Raw genomic sequence first — 19,129 nt, 5'->3', positions numbered from 1 at the left:
AGGTGCTACCCGGCGGAAAGATAAACAGTAAATGCAGGTTTAATGAAACTTTGTACCAAAATAAAATTGTGTTGGAACTTGTCTACCGCCTACAAATTTAAGAATGTAGCACTTGTATTCAGCTACAAATCTAAGATTAGATTTGCATCTGTCAAGATGACTTATTTACATACAATATGGTGTCGTCGAACGCAACTCGCAAAATTTGTAAAACGGAGCTGAAATTTAAAGATTTTGTGCGGACGAAACTCCCCAACGAAAAAAAGTCTTCCCCAAACATTTCCAGTACTGAGAGTATCAATATCCTGACAGAAAAATTCTCACTGTCGGGTTTCGACTACGTATGACGTATGACGAAATTCCACGGTACGCAACTGCCGTCGAAAGTTAAATGACATTCAAGCTTTAAAATGCTTTCAGTCATTTTATTTTCAAAGCTAAGCTAAAAACAAAGTTTCAATTAAAGGTAACGGTTTATGCACTAGTGTGTATTACAAACCTACAGACTCGCATAATTACTTGTTATATTCGTCTTCGCATCCATCTCATGTTAAGAATTCCATTCCTTTTTCTCAGTTTCTAAGACTTCCTCGTTTATGCAGTGATGACTCTGATTTCCACCACAAATCAGAGTCAATGTACCAGTTTTTCGATAAAAGTGGTTACCCTGTTTCTGTCGTTCAAGCGGGTTACCACCGCGCCCAACTTATTGATCGACATTCAGCACTACAAACGTCGCATAAGGAAGATTCCGACCGCATTCCATTCACTCTCACGTTTCACCCTCACAACCACTCAGTTAAATCCATCATTCTTAAAAACTTTAAATTACTTCAAAACGATCCAGAGACAAGCACTATCTTTTCGCTGCCTCCGCTCATTTCATTCAAACGCGACAAAAACATAGGCAATTTTTTGGTCAGAAGTTCTTTTCAGACTAATGACCAAACCAGGAACTTTTAAATGCGCTCGTGCACGATGCAAAACGTGTCCTTTCATTCACAACACTGATAAAATATCGGGACCTAAACGATCCATTAAGATCACCGATCACTTCACGTGCACCTCCGCCAATGTAATCTATTGCATAACTTGCACTTATTGCAAAAAGATATACGTCGGCGAAGCAGGCAGAAGACTAGGTGACCGATTCCGAGAACACCTTCGAGACGTGGAAAGGAATGACAAGGACACATCGAAACCAGTCGCTAGACATTTTAATTTACCTAATCATTCTAAGCAACATATGGCAATCTGCGGTCTTTCCTTACACTTAGGTAGCACGGAAAGCCGTAAAAATCTTGAACAAAAGCTCATCTTTCAAACCGGCAGTCTAAATCCCACAGGTATCAACGAACACTTTTCATTCCACTAATTTATTCTTGTTTTTCTCGTTGCCATGTTCCCACCAATAACGTAGCTCCATTCTCTGCCTTTAAAAGCACACACAACCCACAATTCCTCTATTCGCTCCGACGAAGGGCTAACGCTCGAAACGTCAGCTTTTGTAATCGTTACGGTGGCCAATTTACCACTTCAACTTTATTGATATATCCAAATTATTAAGCTAAAAACAGTCTTCTTTGCTTACAAAACTTGTCTATAGTGTCAGAAAGATAGAATTTATGTACAGGATTTCCTCAATTGTTACCGGCACTAAAATATCGATTACCTCTACTTCTGGTAAAGATGAACCTGCCATTGGTCCTGAACTTTTCACCGAAAAATGGAATTGGGAAGTTCCTCAGATTTGGCTCCGCTCACGTACGTTTCGCAAATACTCTTGGACCAGACATTATGTATCGCTTTGTCAGGTAAATTCATCTTGACACAATCAAAGTCCTCTTTCCCCTCCCCACCCGGGTTATAAAAATAACAGGTCCCTGAATATGAATGTTGACAACAGCAGTTCAGCGTTCGTAGCTTGAAGAGGAACTTCGTGCGACAAAACAGGTAGATTGTGATTGCCTGCTCCAAAGGTGAAAATCCTGGCGAAAATACTTAAAAAAAGACTGGTTTACAATGGAAGGATGATTGCTGTTCATGTTGAAATCGACTCAAGCTCGCCGAGCATGCCTCCTTATTTTCGCTTGCAGGGAAGTTTGGCTAGCATGAAACATGGACAAAAAGAGCAAAGTTTAGGATTATGGCTTTTAAACCTTTTCGGGCTCGGCCCAGTTCATTATTGATGGATACAATTATATTTCATTCTATGCAAAGTTCGTATACGCCATGGTTCAAAATTTACATTAATATAAAGGACCATGGAATGAGAACCTTGCACCGGGTGAATAGGAGAAACCTGCTTGATTTCGCAGTTCCGCTGAATAAATTTTATGAAGCGTTAAACAAACCACCAGCCACGCAGCTTTTGTCACTGTTCCATTACGGCTAGAGCGTTTTTACGCACATGTGTAGTTCATTTGCATGACCACAGGGGCCAATTAGACATATTTCTGTTCATCTCCTAAATACATACGAATGTTTCCTTGGTTCATGTTCGGCCGGAACTCATAAAAACGCTCTATATTGATAGACGAAGTAAACGTCTCTTTCCGCGAGATCGTTTAAAAATGCCCTTAGGGGAAGTGATATGCTCCTCGACTAGACTTCTGTGACTACGGCTTCGGCTTCGGAACAGGATTTCCTGCGTTAATTTGGACCTGTTTGCTTTGAAACGCGCGAATTCTTACACTAATGCTATTTTCACCCGATGTATAAGGTGCTTTTCCTGCGGCTCTCAGTTGCTTTTGATACTCTGAGTGAGGGTTTAACTTTCGGCGAAAATAGTTAATGTAGTCTATTTCGTTTGTGAGCAGCTTTTCACATAGGTATCTATTGAACCGCGAAACGCCATCATTTAGCTTGAAACCACGTATTTTTCCACTCAGTCGAAACGCAGTTTCTGTCACTTCCTCAGGGGAAACACAGTCACGATACATCTCCAAATTTTTGCGCTTCAATTCTGCAAGGTCTTGGTAAAATCCTCTCCCATGCTGTTTGACTTTCTCCCAGAATGTCTTATTGAAGTGTTTGTAGAGTAACGCATCGGCTCGGTTCCAGTTCCTTATCCTGTGCTTGAGTCGCGCAGAAATATTTTTATGCGACGTATTATTGCCGTATTTTCGTTGATTTTGTTTGATGTAAATCACATCGTCTAAGTCCCAGCAGAATTCTCGCTTGAGAAGAACGAGGCTCTCATCGAAATATTCCATTATGAGAACCAATGAAAATTCCTTCTCAATGTTTGCGATAGCGTTATGAAGTTCACTGTCTTTCCTGCTGCCCATTAATGACGAGAAACCTAAATCAAAGAACATTCCGTTTCTCACCAAATTCATCGATTCAGGTAGGGATCTCACCCTTTTTGTTAAGTTTTGAAGGTGTCCATAAGGATTTTTCAGAAAAACCTCCATTGGATTTGAAAACTTCGCTAAATTTAAATCACGATACAGTTCCATGTAGTTGAAAGTGGACTCAAATTGATTAGCCGGGTCGCGCAAAATCGTAATATACTTTGTGTCGCTCTGCATCACAATGTCCATTGCAGGTCTATAGTATCGAGCGTGATTACAAAGGATATGAGCTGGCTGTCCGTTCAATCGGAACATGTCCACACTCCTCCAACTGAAGTAACCTGGCCAGCCAAAGCGGTACAAATGTTCCCTCGGAAGTGCTATGCTGAGTTCTCTGAGGTCCGCATAACGATTCAGGATATTTGTGAGTGTGCTGCTTCCAGTTTTGTGGGTTTTGAGGAAGGCGATACTTTTTTGAGGCGTGCAACTGTCGGGAGAACAACAGAAGTTTGGAATAAACTTCATTTTTTTTCAACAAACTGATACTGTAGGTAGGGTACCTATAACATTTTTTGTATTTGGGACTGGTCATTATACATCACCTAAGGAGGGAGAGGGGGAGGGGTTCGGAAGATTTTGGTTGAGTCGTTATAAAATTTACCTAATCACCCCATATGGCTCAGTAATTATTGTATGACCCCCCCTAGTTAATTGGCAGTCAATTTTCTAGGTGACGACTGAACTCTCCTCCTTTTCCCCTGAAAACCATGTGATCCAGCTAAAATCCTCATCCCTCCTCCCGGGCGAAGAATAATGACTATCCTTTAATAATAATAATAATAATAATAATAATAATAATAATAATAATAATAAAAATAATACAGCATTTGTAGTGCGCAAATTCCATGTGGATATGCTCAAATGCGCATTACAACATATCACTATTTAAATAGTTTAAAACTAAGAGAACAATAATAAATAGGTTAGGATCACAATATATAGAGTAATTAACATATAAAATAAAATAAAGTAATTAATATTAGGCAGGCTATGAAAACGCAGCACGAAATAAATGTGTCTTAAGTTTAGACTTGAAGCCAGCAACAGTGTTTTCAGACCTAATTTCCAGAGGAAGCGCGTTCCAAAGTTTCGGCGCAGCATACGTGAAGGAGCGATCACCAATAGTTACTTTAGACAACTTTTTAGGATAACTAAGGGGGAGGTTATCATGAGAACTCCTAAGATTATACCGTGAAGGTGACTTAATGGAAATTAAAGAGGCTAGATATGTAGGTGCCAAACCTTTAAGAACCTTAAAAGTTATTAAAAGAATTTTAAAAACAATTCGAAATTTAACTGGTAGCCAGTGTAAATGTGTAATATATGTGTAAAGGTGTAATATGGCAGTATCTACTCTGCCGACAAACCAGTCTAGCAGCAGCATTCTGTATTCTTTGAAGCCTATTTAAACGATAGTCAGGAATACCATACAAAATACTATTACAAAAGTCAATCCTAGATGACACAAATGCATGCACCAGAGTCTCAGGGCACCGTCTAGAGAGGTACTTCCGTAAACGCCGAATATTATAGAGATAATAAAAACAAGAAGTAGACAATTTCGTTATGTGGGTAGCCATTGATAATTTTGTGTCAAACCAAGAACCGAGGTTTTTAGCAGAGGAGACTGCTGAGACGCTGCAATCACCCACCCGTATACAATGAGTATTAACTTTAAATTAGCCAACTGCTGAGGTGTTCCTATGACCAAAAATTCAGACTTAACATCGTTGAGCTTTAGACTGTCAGTTAACATCCATGAGCGAATATCATTAACACAGGACTCCAAAGCATTTTAGGGAGGAAGACTCATCAATAGCGTCATTGGGACAAAAAGAAATATATAATTGAGTATCATCTGCATAACAGTGAACGTCAGGCAAATGCGATTGAACAATCTGAAACAATCTACTAGTGTAGAGTGTGAATAAAAGAGGGTCCAGACAAGATCCCTGCTGTACACCGCAATCCAAACTGAATCTTGAAAGTCCACTGTGCACCGAAATGCACTGAGAACGACCAGAGAGGTAAGATCGAAACCATGAGAGGACATTGCATTGGATACCAATTAACAATTGGTTCATGCTTTAGCGTGCACTATCGAGTTATGGAGCACGCGGGAAGTTTGGAGAGCACGAACGAAGCGTAAGAGTTGCCCGAGGCGATAGCCGAGGGCAACTCTAGCTTCTTGAGTGCTCTCCAAACTTCCCACGTGCTCCATAACTCGATAGTGCACAGCTGAAAGCATGAACCAATTGTTTTAGAACATAGCCGGTGGAATTGTGCATCAAAATCCGACGCGAAAAACGGACAACAATATCAGTTGAAGCGAATCGTGACGGCGCTGATGCCGAGTCTCCTTTTCCTTTGTTTTTCTCTTTTTCTGCCTCATTTAAGAACTCTAGCCCAAGGGAAAAGGTCGAAACATTGTCTTCGTTTTCGGACTAGTAGGCCGAGTTTCTGTTTGTATCCATTATTGTCGCGAAATGTATTATTTTTCCCCGCGCTAACAATGGCCGCTCGCGCGAAAAAAAAAATTTCTGGCGAAGTCGGATTTGCTGACGCTATCAGCGTGCACTATCGGGATTTTGAGCACGCTTACGTACAATGAATTTGATTGCGCGACTCTGCTAGCTATGTTCTAAAGAAGTTTAGAACATAGCTAGCAGCCAGAGTCGCGCAATCAAATTCATTATACGTAAGCGTGCTCAAAATCCCGATAGTGCACGCTCATAGCGTCAGCAAATCCGACTTCGCCAGAAATTCTTTTTTTCGCGCGAGCGGCCATTGTTAGCGCGGGGAAAAATAATACATTTCGCGACAATAATGGATACAAACAGAAACTCGGCCTACTAGTCCGAAAACGAAGACAATGTTTCGACCTTTTCCCTTGGGCTAGAGTTCTTAAATGAGGCAGAAAAAGAGAAAAACAAAGGAAAAGGAGACTCGGCATCAGCGCCGTCACGATTCGCTTCAACTGATATTGTTGTCCGTTTTTCGCGTCGGATTTTGATGCACAATTCCACCGGCTATGTTCTAAAACAATTGGTTGATGCTTTCAGGTGTGCACTATCGAGTTATGGAGCACGTGGGAAGTTTGGAGAGCAGTCAAGAAGCTAGAGTTGCCCTCGGCTATCGCCTCGGGCAACTCTTACGCTTCTTTCGTGCTCTCCAAACTTCCCGCGTGCTTCATAACTCGATAGTGCACGCTAAAGCATGAACCAATTATTAATTTCTAATCGTCGTAGCAGCATGCCATGATCCACAGTATCAAAAGCAGCACTAAGATCAAGGAGAAGTAGTAAAGTCACCCGTTGTTTATCCATATTGAGTGGAATATCGTTTACAACCTTTAGCAGAGCGGTTTCAGCACTGTGGTGAAGACGGTACGCCGATTGATACACTGGAAGCAGGTTATTCGAAGACAAATGCTTGTACAGCTGCTTAGCAACAACAGTCTCAACTATCTTTGAGATGTACTGTAGGTTGCTCACTGGTCTGTAGTTCTTAAGAACAACATCAAGACCAGCCTTCTTGAGAAGGGGTCGCAGGGATACCAGTCCATCAAAGGGTTACCCCCAGCATTAAATTGCCGGTACCCAATTAAACACCTGGGTGAAGAGAGGCACTGTGAGAGTAAAGTGTCTTGCCTAAGAACACAACACAAAGTCCCGGGCGGGGCTCGAACCCGGACCAATCGATCCGGAGTCGAGCGCACCAACCATGAGGCCACCGCGCCTCTACCCTTACTACTATTATCATTATGAAATTCTGATGGGAATTTTCATTAACATGCACGCCCTGACCAATGAAGTACCAGCCCAGCCCAGTCCAATACATAACGTACTTGACGGGTTGAGATTAGCCGTTTTAGTGACCTATAAGCTTTAGCTGCTAAAACACATCTTTGTTCTAGCACTTATTGTGGAGCAGAATGGAAAGTTGAAATCGTTATAGTCATGCCTTGTCTGATACATACTATGACAGTTGTTGAAAATCAACCAATCACAGCAAAGCACGATGCTAAAGCAGGTGACTTGATCGCCTGAGGAGGATTAGCAATAAGCGGTCCAAATGACATGATTTAAAGCATCCCACAATCACTATCTTTGAGCTCGATAAATAGCAATGACTTTTCCTGAAGACAGGGATTAAAAAAAAAAAAGGATACGATGGACAAAAGATTGAAGAAAAAGCTTAGGTAGAATTTTCAAGGAGTAAGGGGGCCCCTTTACTAGCGATTTACTGGCCCGAGGGAACTTTCATCTTGTCTAAGTGCTTTTTCTCGAAATATTTGTGAATTTTAGATGCATTTTATTATAGTCCCTTGTCTCTCCAACTTCTCCCCTGCAATGTGTCTCACACTGACAGATATCTACCTTAGTTCATCGTATTGCACTTGGCTTTCTTCTGTAGACGTTTCTTGGATTTCATCCTCCTCTTCTAATTCCAGCTCTTCAGATTGTCGCTTTGTAGCGTTCAGCAGTCCTTCAATTTCGCGATCAACGGCTTTAACACTCTTAGATTCAGCGTCGCCCTCCTGCGGTTCCGTTGAAGAAGACACCTGGCGTAAGTCGTTGCTTGCTGCTTGCACGTAACGGTTTCTGCAAAATGATAAGTTTAGCACGAATGAAAAATTCTAGTTTTTAACGAGACGTGTGAACTTTTTTCACTCGAAAATCAGCATCCATGGTCTCCATACCGTTCTTTATACATTTACTTTGGTGCTGACTAGGAGAATTTGTTTAACAATCAAAGCTTCTTGGCCGGCGATAACTTCCTTATTCTCATGTTACAACTAAATAAATGATTCAGAATTATTACTGTAAGGAAAAGTTAGATGCTGTGGTCACTCTTAGATTGGTTTATCACTCAATGAGAGAGAGAGAATTCACCCTTTTTACCTTCCATACAAATTAATAGCAAACTCTCGCCGTGAGATAACGAGGTGGCTCAGAGCCGTTATTTATGCGTTGTTTAGGATGTTTCATTATCATTTAGACTGACCAAACAGGTCTGAAAATTCAAAAATTTTAAAAAAATTTTGAAAACTTTACCCAGAAATCCAACCGACTATCTCAATTTTCTTTCCTTAACCACGAGAAGTGCGAAATGAGTGCAAGAACGTGTTTCTTCGTTTTATATTCCTCGTTATTTCTTTGAGGCGAATATATTGCCTTTTGCCAAACAAACAAAGCTCAAAGACAGACCCTATCCTTAACAATCAGATAAATGAAGCGCCACCCTTACTTTGCACGGAGAAATTTACACTGGGACAAGTGCCTGAAAAATCAAAGATGGCGGAAAGTGCTCGTAATTTGACCTAATTTTCAAAGTGTAATCAACCAGCGAAATCAGGAGAACAATCAAATCATCACCGATACCCAGAGTTCTGATCGGTGTCACCATCTTTGCAAGTTATTCGGCGGATAATGGGAACGTATAAAGGAAGGCAATAAGTGACAGCTGGACAATAATTAATTGAAGGTTATGGGCGACTTGTCAATCAAGGGCTTTCACTTAGATTTACTCTGCCAAGGCCACAATCCACAGACTATCTGTTATGCGCGCAATAAGCGATAGAAAGGCAAACTTTCAATTCATTTGTACCTGATTTATTTGCACTACCCTTTTGTTTCTCGATGCATTCACTTTGAAGCGAACGGCCATTAGGTTTTCAATCAAGTGAAATCGAATTGATCACATATGACTCATGAAATTACCCTCGGTTGTAGGAAGCTTTACAAGATGCTCCAAAATCGTGACAAGTAAAAACAACAGCTGGTTCTTGGGAGACTGGCATGACTAGGGAGATTCGCGACATTTAACGTACCGAACTAAATTAACAAAAATAAATCAAACGAAGGTACGTACTGATATATAACGTGCCGTGTTTATAAAAATTCGCTGCACCTACTTCGTCAGATCCAGAGATACAAAGCGTATTGTTTATAATCCTATCCTACAGTGGCTTGTTTTGACTTTCCCCTTCTTATTTTCAAATCATTGTCTTCGTATTCCTTTCACCAAACCTGTGTTTTAAATCTAAATGGCGTTAACGTATAAAGTATGAAGAGAGTTACTCACTCGATCAGCGTGGACGGACTGAGTTTTGTGCGAAGAAATTCTGCGTACCTTGAAAACGTCTTGGACGGTAAGTGGATCAAGTTCCGTTCGTTGATTTTTGGAAGCAGTAAAGTGGCGATGAAGCACATAAAGCTTAAACCAACAAAACTCAACAACAAGAAGCGCGTAAACCTCATTTTGTTCCTCTTACGCCAGAAAGACACGCAAAGTCATGGCCGGCTGCGAGTTTTATCAAAGATCGGATTTCGTTCGGCGGTAATCGTAACCACGCTCGTTGTCTCACTTCTGTCACACGCAAATTGGAGCAAAGGCAAATAGAAGCGACTGGTTCAAAGATTCCTCTGATTTCCGTGTTCAATAAGTCACCGGTTCATCTGCATGTACCTGCTGATTTCCACTCTCATGAGACAAGCGCCTAAGACAAACTCTTAATGGTTGTATGTTTTTCAAATTGAAAGTTCTTAGGCCAGGTTATTTTAAGACCATACACGTGCCGCATCCACAAAGATTCTGTCACGTAAGTAAAAGTTATGTGAAGGGTCTCACGCATTCTTCGTTGGGCTCTCGCTAAGTCCTTAAGTCCATAAGCAATGGTGTAGAATTTTCCGATTGAAAGCTTGATAGATGGAAATGGATTCATTGCTATTATTCGATACGTTTGTAATTGAGACTTTGCCAGTTGGCTGATGTGTAATTCCGCTAAAGATATCTCTTCGCTGTGGTCTGGTGCTCAGTTTTCTTTCAATCCCTCCTCAGTCATGCCATTATTTTGTTGTTTTTCCATATCGTCATACGGCTTAGTGTGACTCTCGACTCTCGTTCCTACTCACGGTGTACCAATATTAAATACTACTACGCAAGCCGGAAGATCACGGGAGAGAGATCGACTCAATGACTGAATCCAACATTTCAAGATGAAGCGAATTGGAAATATATAAATAAAACTAACATGTGTAAGCTGATTGTAAAGTATACTTAAGCAAATCGATAGAAAAACTAGACTCGTGAACTGAACGACTGATATTAAAGTCTCTCAAGCGGCTAGATGCCATCGGAGTTGATCATCGCAAACTTTTCAGAGCGTTGCGAGGGTTTTTCACAGTTACATGAAGGTGTAATTAGGGGATGATTTCAGGAAAAGTTTATTTAGGTATTTATACCATTAATTGGTATTATGATTACTATTCTCACAAATTTACCAGTCCTAACATTAAACTGTCACTGGTTTACTTTTATCGGGGAATCTAGACAACAAGCTTGTTAGTTTCTTAAAATTACCAAAAATATTAAGGTATTTTCGTTTTCTATTTCCGCTTTGTGGGCCTATAAGGACTGTAAAAATTTTGCCATTTGGAAAATGGCAAAAATAAGAAGTTGTTTCACGAATCAGACGAAAAAAACTTAATTGGCGAACTGCTCCTTAGTTGTCTCATGATGACTTCTTAGGCGGTAGAAACAAATATCGAATCATTATCGTTGTGCTGATCAGCTGATTTCTGACGACCCAGGAGAAAGACTAGGCAAAACGAACCATTGCAGGAAGTAGCCTTCACCGTTAGCTCCATCAGTGACCAAGACAGAATTTCTCCTGACAATATCAATACAAAATCGAGCAGACAAGTAATGAGAAAAAGGAAAATAACAATTAGGGGATAATCAGTTGATCCAAAATAAAATTCTCGAAACTAGCATCAAGATTTTATCGTAAACAGTACGGAGAATTACCTATGAGATCAACAACAACTTTTGAGGTAGCGCGGCGTGACGGAATACTGCGTGACAAAATTCACTTTTCTGTGAGGATTTGTTGGATTACGTTCAGTAATCTTGGTTGAAGAGACACGTCTTCGGTAAGAGCCAGAGTTCTGATCTAGTGAATAACTCCCGTTCTAATAAAAGTATAATGATTATGACTCATTTTGCATTGTTCTAAAAATTTTAATTTTTGTTAAAACTGCGATAATGTGGCATTTACTTTCTTAGTCGCTTCGAACAACCAGCCAAAAAGCTGAAGTGTTTATCATGCGAATCATATAATGTATTTGAAAATATAAAGTCATTTTCATATCATGGAATATTCTTCAATGATCTGTTTTTTAAATTGTCAGATTGCAAACATAGTATATCTACGAAACAAATATTCCAACTTTACCTCTTTTGGACACTCGACTATTATAATTTGCATCCATGAAAGGAGATTTACCCTTAAGCCGAATCTAGCTTTGACCGTCGCGTCAGAAGGATGCCATTTTCAGTATTGTCATTTAGGGCCAACTTGTTAATGGTTGGTCTTGATTAAGCTGAATATATTTTTTGACAACAGATGGCAGTCCTCACTGATTTTATTGACAAGAGCTGAAGATGATAGATATTACTGAGCTTTACACCTGCTTGGGAAAAGCCTAATTTACATAACTTTTCGCTTTCATGGCTACCTGGTTTGTTTATGGTCAGGCCACAACAAAACGAGTTGGAGTTTAAAACGTTAAGGGAGAAACGATAGATATGACGTCTACAAGGAAAAAGACAGTTCTCAGGTTATGACGTAAAAGGGCGAAACGAAGGCTACCCGTTATTCCTTCTTTTCGAAAGTGCCATTTCAAAAATATCCATAATGCCAATTTTGTGCGAAACAAGACCGAACATTTCAGTTCCTAATCTACCACCCGTTTTCAACAAGAGACTTTTTAAAGCACAAGCAGGAGTTGTGCTAACCGACAAGACTTTAGAGATTTTACAGCGACGCTCCACTGCTCGAAGATCAGCCGACGAACTACATGTCGTAAAACCAGTTGTCGCGGCGCTTAAAGAAATTCATAAAGGCCTTCAATTTATTAAGGAAGCGCTCTGCCATGTTGTCACGTACCAAAAAATCGAGGCTGATGTTGAAATTTGTAAGCAACAAGGAGAAGGTTGTCTTTCGTGTTACTATATTTTGAGCGGATCTGTGGAAGCTAAATATGATATTAACAACGGCTCATCTGGCGATCCCACAGCGACTGAAAAGTCGCACGACTGTGAAATAACCTATACACACGTGGCTGGCGAATATCTTGGTCTTGTATCTGGAGATGGAAGAGAGTTCGATCTTCCTCCGCCAGACAGTATACGAAGCGTGGAAGTCACTGAATTATTGCGAGTCGACCGCGACAGATTTCACAGCGTCGTCAAGCGAGTTCAAAATCGCTATGTTCAAGAAATTGAAATGTTTATTGAGGAAGTCGCCGCTTTGAAAGCTCTGCCTTCGGAAGAGAAGAGGAAATTAGTTGGTTTGATGGCAAGGCAGGTAGGTTTACGACTGATTTTACGAATTTCAGATACTTATTATGAATGAGTTGTTTTCACATTTTTTTTTTAGTAGTTTGTACTAACTTTTAGTTTATAGCGAAGTTACGTTTAAATTCAGCTGCCAGAAGATCTCATTACGTAGTCAAAATAGACTTGGGAAACCACTGAGTATCTAAGGACGGAATGAAAATTAATAGGAAATAAATATTTGCATGTTGACGTTTTATGTGTGATGTCCTTTATAGTATATATGTCATCTAAAACATTATCATGCGCTAACCTGTGGAAAAAAAATGACCTTAAATGTCAACATCAGTTTTCAAGGTTTACTTAAGTAAGTTTAAGGCAGATCTCGTGAAATCAAAGTAAAGGATATTTTACCCAGCGCTTGGCTTTTGATACCGTTCGTTTAAACCTACGGACATTTCACATGGTAATATCCTATTGCCGATAAATTGCTAACACATTTATCATTTCTTTGTGTCTTGAAGGAATATCCCGCAGGAAAAGTCATTGTTAATCAAGGGGATCTCCCAGAGCATCTCTTTTTTGTTGCAAAAGGTATTATTGTTTTGGATCGATCTTTCAGCAGTAAAAGACATAAAGAAAATGTCTTCGTCAATTCAACTGTATGCAGATCGAGGCAACATCCACTACCCCTGGTTGAAAAGAAGTTCGTGACATTCCAACAGTTCGTTAAACAGATTGGTTCGTTTAGGAAAATTGGTCATGTAGCTGACTTGTAAGAGATTAAGATTTGATGATCAAGCGTCACCATTGAGAATATCGCTTATCTATTTCATGCGTAATTCGTTATTTTGTGGCCTTTATGGTTTGTTGGCAAGGTGACTTTAGAAAATTTGTTACCTTTAAACTCCTTTGACTCATAGGGGTCAGAATAAAATTGTTCTTTACTCTCCCTATCTAATAGCCAAACTAAAAAGAAGCCGCTCACAAGAATATTTCACAGGAGTGAAGAGAAATTTATAACTAGTGGCATTCCCTTTATCCTCACCATATCATAACATTAACTTTTCCTGTAGTGGGTCGGTCGGTACTTTGTCCAGACTGAATGTTTCCGGAAAGCAAACGGGCATAATGTGATTACTATCATCTTGTTATTCCGTGTGCAATGCATTTAGAGTTAGCCGAAGTAAGAAACCGGGTGAGTTCATCGTCATTTTGTGGCCAACATCCGTTCAGTGGCTGAATTACATGCGATATTATGCCTTGATAACCCCATTCGTTCTTTTCGCAGTAGAAACTGATTAGAATTCGAACCGAGGTCAACGTGTTGATAATTTTTTTTTCAGAAACAGAGAGTGCCGAATGAATCTATAGTCAAAATATAATGAATTTTTTCCTTACGAACAGGAAGATGTCAGTACTACAGGAGTATCTTTATTGACGAAGTTAACCGAGGTGAAATAGTCAAACTTGGACAAATCGAAAAGGGTAGGTTGTAGCTGCTACTTCCCTTTTCTTAATTCCACTCCATTTAGTGCGCTTTTCGATTGACTGCCGTAAAATGAAAACCAAAGTAATCACAACGACCAATCGGATGAAAGGAAAATACCATTAAAAACCAATGACAACTCCAAGTAAAAACAATCAAACTGCCTTAAGCGCGGGAAAACGCGGGCGACCAAGTCCTAATTGGTTTTAGTGTTGCATCTGATTGGTTGAGAGAGCGGCGCGAGCTTATTAGACCAATCAAAAAAGAGAAGCGATATACCGAATTGCTTTCGACACTCAAATGAAAATTGCTCCATCGCACGCGTCAGTGTCAACAAATACTAGCGCTGTTGTTCCATCCTTTAGGTGAATTTTTCGGTGAATCCACCATTCTGGATTCCAGTCCTTGTTTCTGCAGTGTTGTGAGCATCGGTACCGTCACTTGTTTCCTGGTCAACAAGTAAGTTTCTATGTAGTCTTTTTGTTTACATAAATACCAAAATCGATTCCCAAAAAATTGATAAAACTGTTAAACAGTTGACATCCAAATATACAATTTTAGAGTTCACTGAAATAGTTAACCTTCTGGTCCCGGTTGTTCGAGGGTTTGATAACGCTATCCAGTGGACAACGCAGTAAGTTTTGCTATCAATTATTCAATGGATAGCGACTTATCTATCGGATTGTATTATTCGCCTTTTGTACAACTGGGCCCAGATCAGTAATTTGGAAGTAAGTGTTATCCTTGTCGACTTCTGTTGGAAAGTTATTTTACATGAACTTTTTATTTGTTACAATGTAAGGTGACTTGATTTTTCAATATCTGGTTCATATTTATTACAATGTAAGGTAAGTTTGATTTTTCAATATCTGGTTTAGCTTGAATAATCACACTAATGAAACAATTTTTCACAAGTAATTGTTATCTAGTTCATAACGTACCACAATCTGTCAGTTTGTTGATGGAAATTACTGTACATTGTGATACCATAGGTGGGCGTTGAAAACCAACGAGAGTATTATCGAAATGCTTAGTCAGAATCGCCGCTGTTTCTTCAACGACAACGACATTAAGCATTACATCCGTGACAGTGACATCTGGCAGAGCTTCAAGAGGTGTACGATCACCAGTCTGTTAGAAATGGCGGGAAAATATCAAGCCACAATTGACAGGAGCGAAATGACTCCAATTCTCTTTCGGGCTGTGGAATATGGAGATGCTAAAAGGTGATATTAGTTGTGGATATTTATCAACTTTAGGATAAAATTTTTTATCTTCCACTATCAAGGTATAATTAATGCTTGTATATCTGACTAATTCTTAACATATTCATAAAACTTTTATATCATTTTAAACCTCAGAGGAGAGCTTCATAAGCTCAGTTTTAAACACGCTCAAAACAGGGAGACACGGTACCCTAACGATAAGCGCGCTAAACTTTGGGGTTGAGAGGTCCGTTTCGGGACTTAGTCGCGCCATCGTGTTGTGTTCCTAGACAAGACAGGAGGATAACTGAGTACTGGCAAACTGCCAGGAAAACCAGAGGAGAGCCATGGAGACCATCATCTTGTCACTGCCATACTCCCGGGTGCTTTAAGTTTTGGCGATCAGGTTCAGATGAGCCGGCTAACGCCTTGTGGGCCCCTTCGTCCGGGGGAAGACTTTATCTATTGTTGTGCCTTCCAGATAAACCCGAGATCAGAAAATAGGAATAAGGTGGATAGAAAAAAATCAGCTTTCCTTTTTGTATCACATCTTCGGCTTTAATTTTCTGGCAAGGAAAAGGTACAGGCAATCTCCATTGTATAGGGAGAAACCTAGATAATAATAACTTTACACATACAACTTACGTTTGTAGGTATCATTTGAGAAAGCCAAATCACGACGATGAAATGCCCGGAGCACCGAAGAAGGCGGAGCAGCTTTTCGTGCCTCCTCGGTCAAGGCGACGATCATCTGCCATCTTGACAAGCAGCGCTGCAGCAGTCGTGAAAGCCGTCTTATTGTTGAGAAGAAATTCCAAGAATGACACTGATGGCAGAGCTAATTTTCCTTTTTCGAGTAAAAGAGCACTTGAACAGTTTAACAGACCCACTTTAGAAACGTCTAAACCAAGAAGTGCACCGGCGAGAGATCGTATGTCAAGGTCACCAACAATGGGTCGTAGAGCAAAAAGTGTCGGAAAGCAGCTAAAAAATGTCGCAGTACGTCCACATACTAAAGGCTCTGTGTTTTCTACTGCTGATGAAACATCTGTTAATGCTGAGCCAAAAATCACAAAGAATGGGAATACTCCAGGGAAGATAGGAGGAAAGCAGAAAGAGAAAAGAAAAAACAAAAGGGGAAGAGGAGACGAGAGAAACAGGAAAGGAAAGTCTGCATCCAAGGAAGATAACACTGGAAAAGCAACTTTTAAGGAGGACAGCAGAACGAGCAGTCCAAAATTTTTGCCCTCTGTTCCTGTTGAAAAACCTGCCGTTCAAAAGCCGAATGTGGTTGTGAAAGAAATTATCAACACTGGAATACCCGGCCGCCGTTTCTCTCCTAAAAGTTATCGGAGATTCGAGAGAAGCCTTTTTGATGTTTTGGGTGACCCACCAAACTATGACCACAGCTCGTCAGATGAAGATTCTGTTTCTCTACGAAGTCCAGTTTTGAATCCATGGAATGTTTCATTTGCTGCTAGTAAATGGATGAGAAATATTCGTCAACGAAGGAAGAGTTCACCATCATCAGGAGAGGTTGAAGAGACTGGCCAGCCTCCAATTATCGTCATTGAGGACTGGTCACCAAATGAGGCCCTCGGTGAGAAAACAAGCGATGAAACGGGCTGTGGTCAGATGGCCAAGAACAGAATAAAGTCACCAACGAGGAAGGCGAATCGCACCCCAACGCCTGTGCTTGATAACGTCACGGAGGAAAGCGAGGAAGATGTTAAGAAATATGAGAATGAACTTCTACCCTCTGAAAGGTAGAGTGATGACATGTGTGTTATAATAAAGATGCAAGCAATTTTTGTAGAGCTAGTAAAGAGTTTTTTGTTTTTTGTGAACTCCCATCCCCGGAGCAAATTTTCATGGCTATGCTGCGAATCTCCTGAACTATAAATAATGTGTCTGACCAATAAATGAATCAATGCTAAATACGATCATTTTTCCATTGTTTGTTTTATGACATACGTAGATGGTACACTCCAATTCACGAGGCACGTGACACGTGCAAACAGCAATTAATTGATTTCAAGAAGGAAATTGAAAATTTGGAAGAGCAGCGGAAGAGGTTAAAACGAATTCAGAAAAAGAAAACAGAGATAGAGGAGGAAGAAGAAAACAACGATGAAGGTGTTGAGAAGGATACAGAGGACACGAGGGCAAACGAGACCCCAGATAAAAACGCTTCAGGAGAGGTGAGGTTTTCGAGTTTTTTCGCTATGTTGACTAAGGAAAATTACGGTAAAAACTCTTTGAAATCAGAAGTCCATATAACGGTACATTTTGTAAAAAAAATACCTGTAGAGAAATATAGAATATTTCGTTTAAAAAAGGCCATTAATCGTCTGCACAACAGAACCAGTCAGGAATCAGTGTAAATGTAAAAGCAGACGTAAGGCGCGGTTCACAGGATTCTGTTGACCCTTTGACCCCTTGGAGTGATCAGCGTCTGATTTCTCCTTACAACATCACCCCTGAATTAAACATTAAGGTCATGAGAATAAAAGAAATGATCACCAACTTAAGACGCTCTTGATCGTTAAACAAGTCTCCTCGTCAGCACCTGAGGAAATCTATCTGGATCAGCATGGAGAATACATATACTGATGGTAGGGTGTAAACGATTGACTCCTGTTTGTTTTGTCTCTCGATCAAAGACACGTCGACCAACAACAGGGAACCACCGCCACTTACGAAAACAAGTTTCCCTCAGCTCTGGCGTCACCAGTGCTGCTGTCGGAAGGCGTCGTGCAAGGACATTCACAGAGGTATTTGATGTCGGAGTAATCTTAAAAAAGTACTAACTCGAAAGAGAGTATGGCCATTCAATTAATTTCAGTACCACTTTGAGTAATGATCGACCGAGCAACCATTAAGCTGTGAAACATGAAAAAATTAGGTAACAGACAACACTGAGATAATAATAAACAAAGTCAGATCAAGGACCGTCGTTCTGCGTAAAGTATGTGACAGAAAGAAAGACTGTTTGGCCCTCTCATACAATGTATAAGTGAAAGGGTTGTTACACCATCTGATGAATTTTCATTTGCTTTGGCTGACATGTGCTTAAGTGCCAGAATTACAGTTTCTTTTTGCCACTTAGGAGTCAATCTTTTGCCCGAATAATGACAGTCAGTGCAAAGTTTACATAAATAAATAATTAGCTGCGCCATGGATGCAAAACCTGATGAAGATAATGTCTCAAAACTTTTCGTTTGTTTTAATTAACAAATACAAATGGTATTGAAACAATTTTCAATAACTGCTCAATAGGATGCTATCAAGTCTTACTAAGTTAATTTGAGTCCTCAGGTGTCACCGGAACGTCAACGAAGTGGAGACCAGCTCCGAAGAACCCAGTCCCTCAGCCGTTTTCGCTTGATAAACGTTTATGCGTCAAATACCGCGTCAACATCCCATGCACACACATCGACCCACCTGTCACAGGGCCAAGACGCAGAGTCTCAACACTGGCAAATACAACAAGCTCGAGGGAAATTAAGCAGAATTGAGAAACGAAACCAGCTATTGCGGAGAAAAGTGGAAAATCTGGAGAAAAACGTGAAAACAACGAGACGCTATTAATTATAGTAATCAAATCTGAATCGGTTACAAATAAAATACTATTGAGTGCTTCGTCTAGCTCTGCAGCGGTGTTGTGTTACTTTTTACAGCTGACAGTGTTTTGCAAAATTAATGCAAACAAAATACGCGAATTTACGATGTTTTTT

At 40.2% G+C, this 19,129-nt stretch overlaps 2 protein-coding genes across 2 annotated transcripts; one reads left to right on the top strand and one right to left on the bottom strand.

Annotated features, from left to right (window-relative positions):
• Positions 1-1,200: 1,200 nt before the first annotated feature.
• LOC111329399 (galactose-3-O-sulfotransferase 2) lies at positions 1,201-10,319 on the bottom strand. Its single transcript, XM_022934101.2, has 3 exons — positions 9,444-10,319; positions 7,736-7,960; positions 1,201-3,783 (listed from the first exon to the last, which is right to left on the bottom strand). The coding sequence occupies exons 1-3, from the start codon at positions 9,617-9,619 to the stop codon at positions 2,619-2,621; spliced, it is 1,566 nt and encodes a 521-aa protein (XP_022789836.2). The 5' UTR covers positions 9,620-10,319; the 3' UTR covers positions 1,201-2,618.
• A 1,519-nt stretch (positions 10,320-11,838) lies between these two features.
• Positions 11,839-19,040, top strand: LOC111329417 (uncharacterized). Its single transcript, XM_022934125.2, has 9 exons — positions 11,839-12,729; positions 13,223-13,292; positions 14,106-14,186; positions 14,553-14,646; positions 15,180-15,413; positions 16,046-17,158; positions 17,371-17,593; positions 18,056-18,166; positions 18,711-19,040. The coding sequence occupies exons 1-9, from the start codon at positions 12,058-12,060 to the stop codon at positions 18,981-18,983; spliced, it is 2,871 nt and encodes a 956-aa protein (XP_022789860.2). The 5' UTR covers positions 11,839-12,057; the 3' UTR covers positions 18,984-19,040.
• The last annotated feature ends 89 nt before the right edge of the window (positions 19,041-19,129 follow it).

The sequence above is a fragment of the Stylophora pistillata genome, chromosome 8, assembly GCF_964205215.1.
Source record: "Stylophora pistillata chromosome 8, jaStyPist1.2, whole genome shotgun sequence".
In the NCBI taxonomy this organism is placed as follows: Eukaryota; Metazoa; Cnidaria; class Anthozoa; order Scleractinia; family Pocilloporidae; genus Stylophora; species Stylophora pistillata.
The sequence above is the reverse complement of the archived record's forward strand: the minus strand, read 5'-3'. Positions and strand labels throughout refer to the sequence as shown.

What these genes read in the sequence shown, in the direction of transcription:
- LOC111329399 (XM_022934101.2), bottom strand. Translation starts at nt 9,619, where the DNA reads ATGAGGTTTACGCGCTTCTTGTTGTTGAGTTTTGTTGGTTTAAGCTTT. An exon ending in AGTCCGTCCACGCTGATCGA is followed by an intron (nt 7,961 to 9,443) that starts GTGAGTAACTCT and finishes ATCATTTTGCAG; the next exon opens with AAACCGTTACGTGCAAGCAG. An exon ending in GTGCAATACGATGAACTAAG is followed by an intron (nt 3,784 to 7,735) that starts GTAGATATCTGT and finishes TTCTCCCGACAG; the next exon opens with TTGCACGCCTCAAAAAAGTA.
- LOC111329417 (XM_022934125.2), top strand. Translation starts at nt 12,058, where the DNA reads ATGCCAATTTTGTGCGAAACAAGACCGAACATTTCAGTTCCTAATCTA. An exon ending in ACTTGTTTCCTGGTCAACAA is followed by an intron (nt 14,647 to 15,179) that starts GTAAGTTTCTAT and finishes GTGATACCATAG; the next exon opens with GTGGGCGTTGAAAACCAACG. An exon ending in GTGCAAGGACATTCACAGAG is followed by an intron (nt 18,167 to 18,710) that starts GTATTTGATGTC and finishes TTGAGTCCTCAG; the next exon opens with GTGTCACCGGAACGTCAACG.